Raw genomic sequence first — 11149 nt, forward strand, 5'->3', positions numbered from 1 at the left:
TTCTTTAACCTTGACAAGGAAAAGCATATCAGGAATGAAAGCAGCAATATGTTTTGGATGGCTTTATCTTTTGCTCAAAGTAAGGAGAAATCTGTTCCCTGCCTTGCTTGCATCTTCTGATTGAAGTTTTTATTTTACCATTAATGATGTCAGGATAAAGTGATGAATGGCAAGTGAACAACCGTATTTCCTTACTAACACCACTTTGTCAATTTGTAACAAAGAATAGCCTCAGGTAAGGCGGTTCTGACACAAGTACACACAAGAAGGAAGATCTATGTAGAGATGTTGACACTGATGATAAAAACACGTATTAAAGGAATCTAATTAACAATCTCAATGAATCATTTACAGGCTTATAACCAGGAATCTTCTTTCACTACTGAGATCTACAATTTCTTTAGTGCAAAAATCGATATCATTAATTATTAATTATAATTAATAATATACATTTATTGACTGGGTTCGAGGGCAACATGCTTTTGTCGGACCCAAGAACCAAACTGTTTGCCTGAGGCCATTAGGCCAAAGGCAAACAGTTTGGTTGGAGGGGTTGACAAAATGCATTTTGCCATGAAACACAGTCAATAAATGTTTTGTTATACCTTTTTATGTATTTTTTATTATTATTTTTTTTTTTACATACATGTATGTCGAACACCAAGGAATGCAAATGAGTTTTAGCTGACCCCGCCCATTGTGTGATGTAAGCGGTCCAACATCTCATCGACAGGTCCAATATCTCACTCCGCGGTCAAACATTGATTTTTTTATGCCCGCTCAGTAAAACATTGCAATTGTTAGACTTTTATTAGTATTGATTTATATAGGAACAAATTTTTAAAGGTATAACAATTATTGTTATGTCCTCTTACAGTACTTCACTTATTTCCAAATTATTTTGATGAAATTTCTTGACAGAAGTGCATTTACCAGGAATGCAGTTGTCAATTCCATAAACATAAGCTACAGTGTATACTGGAACCTCTTTCTTCTTAATTTCCTATTCTTCCCCTTTCACACTTTATTCCTCACTCAAATTGACTACATCTTTCAATGCCTCTCTAATTTTTCCCTTGCCCAAGTAATTCACGTTACTTCGCCCTTCGAATTTTTTCCATGCCCATGTAATTCATGTTTCCTTGCTTCTTTATTTTTTCCTTTGTCCATGTAATTCCCGTTTCCTTGTCCCTCTAATTTTTCCCTTGCCCATGTAATTCATGTTTCCTTGTCATTCTATTTTTTCCCTTGCCCATGTAATTCACACAGATCTTGACTTCCTCTTCTTATTTATCCCTTGCCCAATTTATTCACATCTTTCTTCTCTATTTTATTTTTAAACCCTCTAATTCACTACATGACTGTCATTTTTCTTGCCTGACACTCTAATTACACATTTTCCCCATTCTAATTTTATTATTACATTTCTTTACCACTCTGCTCATTTACATTTTTTGCCCTTCTAATCCTTCACCTTCTTATTCCCTCACAAAATTTCCTCATGGCTATCCTCTTTTAGACCAATTTACTGTTACTCTAACTCATTACAGTTCCCTTGACTATCCACCTTAAGGCCAATTACTCTAATTCATTACAGTTCCCTAGTGGCTATCCACTTTAAGACCAATTTACTGTTACTCTAACTCATTACAGTTCCCTTGGCTATCCACCTTAAGGCCATTTACTCTATGGGTACAGTTCCCTAGTGGCTATCCACTTTAAGGCCATTTACTCTTATTCATTACAGTTCCCTAGTGGCTATCCACTTTAAGGCCATTTACTCTAATTCATTACAGTTCCCTAGTGGCTATCCACTTTAAGGTCCATTTACTCTAATTCATAACAGTTCACTAGTGGCTATCCACTTTAAGGTCCATTTACTCTAATTCATTACAGTTCCCTAGTGGCTATCCACTTTAAGGTCCATTTACTCTAAAACATTACAGTTCCCTAGTGGCTATCCACTTTAAGACCAATTTACTGTTACTCTAATTCATTACAGTTCCCTTGACTATCCACCTTAAGGCCATTTACTCTAATTCATTACAGTTCCCTAATGGCTATCCACTTTAACGCCATTTACTCTAAGTCATTACAGTTCCCTTGGCTATCCACTTTTAGCTGCTTATATCGATATCTCCATTGTTTCACACATTCATCATTAAAGATTTTGCATGTGCATGGGTTTGGAGAAATAAAATTGAAGTAAGAAATGTACTTCGTCTTTGTCTGCAATTCCTGTAATTTTTGTCCAATTTCAACATATTAATTCCTTACTTTTGAAATTTGAAAAAAAAAAATATTATCATTGGGAAAAAAAAGCTATTTTTTTTTAGGGGAAACAGCTGAATATCGGTGACATTTTGGCCCATAAAATTTGCTGATTACATGTTTTTAACATGACTCTTTTGGGGATAGGGAAATATGGCATCCCCTATAGTTTGCTTCCCTCTCATCCTCAAAAAAAAGTTTCGGGACAACGTGCCTTCTCCAAAACATTTTAACTATACTTCAAAATAGACATGCTTGCCGCCATGTTTACAGGTTTCTGTTTATGGTCACCGAAACATTTGAAACAGTGAGATGTTTTTTATTGCATGTATTGGACCCAGACGCATTATAAATACTTAAACCCTAATGATCAGACATGAATTTTCCGGGAAATTAAAGACAGGGGTGATAAAATCCATTATTTTTATTTTCAAAAACCTGAAAAAATTGTGGCGGCAGATCTGTAAACGGAAAGATATAATAACTGTGGCCTTAAGGTCATTTACTCTAATTCATTACAGTTCGCTAGTGGCTATCCACTCTATGTAAAATACTCAGACTGGAGCTTTGTGATAATAGGTGCTAAAAAGTATGATATATGTTTTTGATGGTAAAGTAGTACTTGTGGACTTTGTGATTTCAATTCATATTCACAAAATAGTTACTCTCTCAGACTACAATGCAAACATTTTTTAGCACATAACACTTTTTGGGTACATTCAAAGGGGTGATCAGTATATCATGGTATATATATATATATATATATATATATATATATATATATATATATATATATATATATATATATATATATAATATATATATATATATATATATATATATATATATATATATATATATATATATATATATATATACATACACACACTAGTATACAAAAAAAGGAAAAGGGAACCAATGTGGGTACATTATACATCACTGCACTCTGGGATTACAATTTACAGTAGTAAATGGGTATGTAATACTCAGGTGTACTTTCAGGTTACATTATTTTAGGAATGACTCTAATTCTTGGCCAAATTATTCGCGTATAACCTGGTTTGGGTCAGTTTACGCTTTATAATCCGCGAAACGGATTATAAAACAGCGTAAACTGACCCAAACCAGGTTATACGCGAATAATTTGGCCAAGAATTAGAGTCATTCCTTATAATTTAATTTCAAAATCATTAAATAACTATGGGTGTAAAATTTCGTTGCTTTTTATTAGTTCAAATTTGCCGCTCAATAATACAACTGTAGTAACGGAAGTACCGGAAGTGATGGGAAGCGAGGGGAGGTAAAAACTGATACATAGGCCTAGCAGCCTTGTTGTTTGTTTACATGTGGTAAGATGGAATTATTGTTTGGTACATTCATTAAATCTGGAATTTTCCATGAATCCCGAGGACTGGAAATGAGAGGATTGTATGGATACAGATGATTCAGCTGGTTGTCAGGGGGGGGGGGGGGGTGTCCCCATACCAAACCAGGTTATACAGAAATAATTTGTGTTCCTTTTTGGATATTAACCAATCAGAGGTTAGAATACAAACAAAATTAAATTATAAAGGCTTGATTGGTACCTACTGTCCTAGTACTTATGCTAACTTAAATAACAATTCATTAAATGATACCTGTTGGTAATTTTTGATTACTTAGTACTATATTAGTAGCAGAAATAAAGAGGCCATATCCATCCCAACATCAACAAAGTCTACATGAAACATAAATCCTTGATCCACCTCTGTACTTATAAATATTGGGAATCAAGTACTTTTGTGATTTTGCAGATCACAATTACACGTAATCTGAAGGGACATCAGGGGGCATTATCTTCCTACTATATACATATTCTGGAGGGAGATCGGGGACATTATCCTCATACAATATACATACTCTGGAGGGAGATCGGAGACATTATCTTCCTTCTATATACATACTCTGGAGGGAGATAGGGGACATTTCTTCCCACAATATACATATTCTGGAGGGAGATTGGGGCATTATCTTCCTACAATATACATATACTCTGGTGGGAGATCAGGGGCATTATCTTCCTACTATATATATATATATATATATTCTGGAGGGAGATTGGGGCATTATCTTCCTTCTATATACATACTCTGGAGGGAGATAGGGGACATTATCTTCCCACAATATACATAGGCCAAACAAAAAAATATGTGTGGTTCCAGTTACACTTCCAAAAAAATTAGGGTAGGTAGGTAGGGATTTTTTTTTTTTCTTTAACAAAATGATTTTCTTAATTTTTCTAAGTAATACCTATCACTGCTTTGCAAATGGCATTTAGATGTGGTGTGATAATATACTAGTCAATATTGGTAGGGGACACCTACATGCTAGCTTGCTTTGGATTTAACACTATTAAACACTTGCACTATGTTTTGCAAGGAGGCCGTCATTGCTGAAACTAAAACTTAAACTGGAGCCATTGATGGAAATTGGGGGAAATTCCGGAAAAAATATGAAAATTGCCAAAAAAAAGTTTAGGGTCGGGGGTATAAAATAGGGAAGGTTGGGTAACCGGAACCACACATATTTTTTTATTTGGCCATATTCTGGTGGGAGATTTGGGCATTATCTTCCTACAATATACATACTCTAGTGGGAGATCGGGGGCATTATCTTCCTAGTATATACATACTCTGGTGGGAGATCGGGGGCATTATCTTCCTGTCCTGGAATGTCTACGTGGATATAAGCTGCCCTCTTGTTGATCTCCGCCATGGACGGATGCTGCAGAAAAGTTGTCCACATTGCATCTGTAACAAAATAACAATCATATTCATATGGGTTCATGTTCATGTTCATCTGTAATGCAACATGTTCACACTGAATATGCAACACTACAGCAATATGTGTATCTGCACAACAATCATGTTCATACAGTAGGGCTGTGTATTCAGCAAAAAAAATTCGATATGATATGATTTAATAATGCAATATATTGGATTCTTTAACTAGTTTATCAAAAAAAGTCTTTAAAAAACAATAAATGCATGATTTTTTTAAAAACTAATTGTTTTATAACCCATATCAAAGTTCTTGTCTCACTGTCATTACAAATTACACTTCAAATTCAAACTTTTAATGACTGTAAAATCAACATGTAAAAGAAAGTTGTCTATGTATTTTGTAATAATTATCTAAGATGTGCTACCTCCTGAATGACTGTATCATGATTAATGACCAATTTTAATTAAAAAACAGTGAAAATATGACCTTTGGTGATTGAAATTCCCAACTTTTTCACAGATCGAGTTATAAGAAAATCTACCTGCCTGATACGTATTGAAGTTACTTTTTTGATATATTGATACAGCCCTATCATACAGCAGGTGTTAATCAGGAAGGTTGTTCATACTACATATGAAGTAATCATCTCACATCTTCATCAAGTTCAAAAATCTCTTTCTAGTACATGTATGATGAAATTTCAAGGAAAATGGCTATCTTGTCACAAATATTAAAGCAACATAATTAGGAGAACTTATGAAAAAGTAAGTTATTTTGATTTAAACACTTAAAGCTTAAGAAAAAAGTAAAGATCTAGCAGATAAAAGTATATTATTATGCATACTTAATATTGTTTCTTATTAATTTCAAGTTAATTATACATGTGAGGGTTGGGGAAATACATTCTCTCTGTTTAACAGATTTTATCTCAGTCTTATACTGTCCGTGGATGTTTTATTTCTTTTCAGACAAATGCATGAACTATAATGTTATTAGTTAATAAATAGCTGACCACTCTTAGATTTACAGTTGAACTTCAGTATCTCAAACACTGATATCTCGAATACCATGGATATGTCGAAGTGATTTGGAAGTCCCAGCTACTTATTCATTAAGTATGTATTTTACCCTGGATATCTTGAATCCTCGGATATCTCGAAGTTTTTTCTCGGTCACATCGAGTTCGAGATAACCAGGTTTGACTGTACCGGTACTTACATCTTTAATGAAGCTACAAAACAGATGACACATGCCTTCCTTGGAACACACTAGTTATTAAAGAACCACCTGTTTCTAATCTTTTTGAAAGCCCTGATGCTTCAGCATACAAGTATACATGGAAGCCATGCCACAGTCTTTTATAAATACAAAAGGAGTGCTAGTAAATTTAGAACATCTGCTAAATATCTTAAAAATTAATTCATATACATATAAAGTACATGATATACATATAAAGTACATGATATACATATAAAGTACATGATATACATATAAAGTACACGTAAAGGAATCTATCTTCTTCCTTTGACTAAAATATGATTTCTGAAATAAATGCTATTCTCCGGTAAAAAAAAGATAATAAAAAAGATGTGTTTGTGAAACACTATGCACCCGGCAGCAACAAAGTTCGAAAAAGCTATTTTTAGCGTATAGGTCACAGTCAAGGTCACAAGGTCATTGACCTTGGTGTCATTTGAAAGAACTTAATTAGTGGAGTACGTATACCAAATATGAAGTCTCTATCTCCTATGGTTCAAAAGTTATGGCGAAGGTTAGAGTTGACAACAGACAGACAAACAGACAGACAGGACAAAAAAATATGCGCCCCCGATCTATCGATCCGGGCACATAAAAAGATGTTCTTGAATCTGTGTTTACTGAGTAAGTTATCTGCTACTTAATCACCGAATATGGCTGAAATATTGCCGACTAAGGATGCACGATTTTATCGGTGTACTGGTATATAGCGATTTTTTATTGCATGATACGTATCATGATACAAAGACTAAAAAACCGGTATTAAGTACATAACTATAAATTCTGGAAATTATTCATTTATTTGTTCAAACTATTGAATGACAATTACAGGAAATGTAAAAAATGTTGAAAACAATTTTTAAAAAGGCAACCAAACATGCTATATATTAAATAAATAAAAATTTTAAAAGTATAGTTATGTTTTTGAAGCATATTTTTAGGAAATATTACGGAAATTCATTTGAAATTGTAGTAAAAATTGTGTGTATAAAAATATCACGATTTATTGTGATATTTTTGGGAAAAAATTGTGATATATCAGGATACGAAATTTTTGCCGATACCTATCCCTATTGCCGACTCCGTGTTAAACAATAATCATCAATCAATCAATCTGCTACTTAATTTACAACTGCTGAAATTTCGGCCATGCGTAAAAGGAAACTCTTTAGATATTCCTGTAATAACTAAGAAGTGTACACATGCAAGATTTTTTCAACGCTTTTTTCTCCTTTTAGAAAATGATAGGACACAAACTGTTTAAAATATTTTGCTAAACCAGTGGTGACCTTTTGTTTTTGAAGCAGAGGGGATGACTGACTTCCTAATTTCCATTATTCCTGCATAATGCGAAACACTCCCGTAAATCATGCTAATATTCCATGGCTGACTGAATGTCCAACTGAAGCCCGGTTATACTACAGGCCAATTCAAAATATTTCTCTCTTTCAGTCTATCTCTCTCTCTATCTCTCTCTTCCATCCAACACAAATCAAGTCAAAAATTAACTGCTACACCCTTAGGTAAACATACAGTTGTAAAGTAGGTGACCTTCAACACGTAGACAGATAAACAGGATAAAAATAACAATCTACTTGACACTGTCACTACTGCCTTAGTATCTAGTACCTATGTTTGTGATCTGATAAACATGATAAAAGGATTTCAATGCAACTCAAACTCCACACCTCATCACCAGCTTATTATTATCCTTCTCAATACTTATTTACATTCTTTTCAATAACTGTTATTAAAAGTGACAGTTTAATGCATCTGTCATTCTGATCTCCTCCCCCCCCCCCCTTGTTTGTAGATTTATATGCTGCCAAAACAAGTGAGCAAATTTATGCACTTTTCTATAAAATATCAAAGCATATGCATATACAATGATGTGCATTGAAGTGGTTAATTTTTTTATTTTTTTTTGCTGTTTGCGTCTTTCTTATTGAACATCAATTGTCACATTTCTTCAGAAACGAAAAAAGCAATTTTTCTTGCAATGTTTTAGACACCCCATTCTCTGTGACTAGCAGTGTGAGTTTTGCTGAAATGGGGATTTTATGAAGCTAAGAGAGAGAGAGAGACTCTCTGCTTCTGTAAAATTCATATACTGTATTGAAAATGTACATAAATATGTATTTATAATGTTTATTGAATTTATTGCATGTATTGATCTAACTAGTTTTTACCCGGTGTTTATGTATGTTGCCCATCTGATTGGCAATTGTATTCAAACTATTTATAGAAGACCTATTCCACAGGTATTCGAATGAAGCATGTGAGAAAATTTTCTCCTTTCTAAAGAAATGGGCGTGTCATTATGCAACAACCAACATTCAATAAAAAAGCTCAACATGTTCCATTCAAACAGAAAATTTAACCATTTCAATGCGCATCATTGTATGTGTGCAAAATCTATCACTTTCTCCGTGTTGTGTTTTTATGTAACATTTTTTGTTGTTGTATTGGCTTTTTACAGAGAGACATCTGTTTTGACACTGTTCAGCACTTGTCTGCCATGTTTAACTGCTTGGACAGAAGCCAAAAAAGATCCTGCTGTGAAGAATTTATTATATATATTCTACTGCAAAAATATAACCATTTCACATTCTCAATCACTTTTATGGAGGTAAATGTTTGTAAACTTTGCTTCGCATCTTCGATAAACAAATCATTACTACAACAGTTTGTGTTGGAGATATATACAGAAATACAACACACGTCTTCTTGATTTTCTATTCTTTTGTGCTCAAAACACAAATATATATATACTTACGATTGCATCCTAAGTCATGAACTGTGAGGATTATAAAATGCTTGTGTTTCAAGTCTCCCTGAAAAAAAATTGTATGTACATCTTTCATTTCAGTAAAATAATTAATTTATTATTTTTTTCAGAATCATTTTTAAAAAAAAGATAATTGAATATTGACATGGTCATTTGAGAGTCATAAAATGTTCAACATGCTCTGGTAAGAAAAACAAGGTCAAAGTGCCATATAACAGATGTAACGACACACGCCAGTAAATATTTATGTCACCCTGACAAAAACAAAACCACGTGGACTGTTTACAAGCGCTTGTTTACTTCTGCGTTTATCCAGGTCACCTATCATATTTTATCAATAAGTATCGTACTCTGTTCTATCCAAAAATAGCCTACTATAATACCGAAGTGGTCTTGTGTTAAATTTCGCTACGATGAGTTTTCAACGTGTTCTCAAGCGTAACGCGCGTCTGCATAGTGACCTTGTGTGAACTGAAAGGCGTTTAGTGACTGTGTAAGCCCAAAGTCAATATGCTTTTGCAATTCAAGTACAGAGTTCATGAGTAGAATACCATTTATTCTGTGCCAATTGTCCAAGCTTAAAGAAGCAATTGATAAAAAATATCACACAACGACACGTAACGTTCGGTCTAGAACTATAGAAGTTTTCGGCAGAAAAGCGCTTTGCTTGGATTGGAAAATGCGCTACAATTTTTTTAAAAAATTAAACATTTCATAGACAGTATGTTTTCCTCCTTTGCCGATAAAATCTGTTGAATAATCTTACCTCAATATAAACGTTAAACTTCCCCGCTCTTGGGGCGGATATTTCCCGGTGCTGCAAAAAGAAAACATAATTCTGAACATTTTCCAAGCTGCACAATTCCAATATACAATAGCATAAAACCAAAATAATTTTCAACAACACACACACAAAACACTTAAGTGTTCTTCAAAATGCAGTTATCACAAATGTAGCACTGTTATTAATTCACTAAAAGCCCTAAATCAACACGCTTCGAGACATATCCTACCTCCATCTTGCAATGAAATAATGATTTGTATGAGTAGCGCCCCTTGATATTGACCCACTTTAATATATTGTATGCAAATTAGATACTTTCGCGTTTTCTTCTTGCGGTCTGACTGAAGTTTTCTCTATATAATAAAAACATGGGAATCTGGATGTAAATTAAAATGAAGATAATGAGATCCACAAATAAGAATATCGCTTGACTACATACAGTTAATCAACAGCTGATTTCAAAAGTATTCTATGCAAATATGCCTTCCTGTTCCATGCAGGTATGCCGCAAATTTATTTATTTTTTCATGAATTCGAAGTAAAAAGCACACTTAGTAAAACTACTTGGAAAATATTAAATTTGGATTAACTACTTTTTATGTAATCCAATGAAAAATCACCAGGAAAATTAAAAAATAGCATCGAACTCTAAAATCAAGAATATTCAAGTGAGTTAGGCCTATTATTAAACTAGCTATTCGCATTAAGTGTGTCATATATAGCTTAATTTTCTATAGGAAACGTGTACAAAGGAATCGATAAATGAAGCTAGCGATATACAATATATATATATTAAAAATTAAAAGCATGTAAAAATGGTCAACAATTCATATTCGAATATTCGATAGGAGTATCCAAGTTTATTCGAATATTCGAAAATCGAAAATAAATTAGTCCTGTCTTATTTTATATACAGGTACATATGTGTGTATGAATCACCCTACCCTCAGCTATAGTACCCGGTTTGCGCTGAGTTAGTAAAATTTCATGTTGAGTTTTGTATGATTAATTAAATACTTTTCCAATTATATTTCCCAGATCTCTCTTTTGAGTTTTCGGGGGGACCGAATATTCGAATCATAAATTCATAATCAAATAGCAGCTCATGGAATGAATTCGGATATATACATTGACATCAATTTAATGGTCAAAATATTGATCGGCACATATAAACATGACATATTGTATATAAATATCCGAAAATCCATTTAGTTCAGGTGTTATATTTTGTTTGCCATTTACTTGATTCACAAAAATATTCCTACACGACAATCACACCCTTTGGC

General features: G+C 33.4%; 1 protein-coding gene across 3 annotated transcripts in view; it reads right to left on the minus strand.

Annotated features, from left to right (window-relative positions):
* The window catches only part of LOC133194315 (uncharacterized protein ZK1073.1-like), a 42092-nt gene extending 31934 nt beyond the window's left edge, over nucleotides 1–10158 (minus strand). For 2 of the 3 annotated variants that reach the window (XM_061330303.1, XM_061330309.1), the window contains exons 1-4: nucleotides 10093–10158; nucleotides 9846–9896; nucleotides 9068–9125; nucleotides 4943–5060 (exon numbers count right to left, since the gene is read on the minus strand). In XM_061330303.1, the coding sequence (XP_061186287.1) occupies nucleotides 4943–5060; nucleotides 9068–9125; nucleotides 9846–9896; nucleotides 10093–10098 (233 nt within the window). In that variant the 5' untranslated portion in view covers nucleotides 10099–10158. The remainder of the gene's footprint in view (nucleotides 1–4942; nucleotides 5061–9067; nucleotides 9126–9845; nucleotides 9897–10092) is intronic. The other variant, XM_061330298.1, reaches the window with a different exon arrangement.
* Between the last annotated feature and the right edge of the window lie 991 nt (nucleotides 10159–11149).

The sequence above is a fragment of the Saccostrea echinata genome, unplaced genomic scaffold, assembly GCF_033153115.1.
Source record: "Saccostrea echinata isolate AGI-Se365-2 ecotype Australia unplaced genomic scaffold, CSIRO_AGI_Sech_v1 ptg000001l, whole genome shotgun sequence".
In the NCBI taxonomy this organism is placed as follows: domain Eukaryota; kingdom Metazoa; phylum Mollusca; class Bivalvia; order Ostreida; family Ostreidae; genus Saccostrea; species Saccostrea echinata.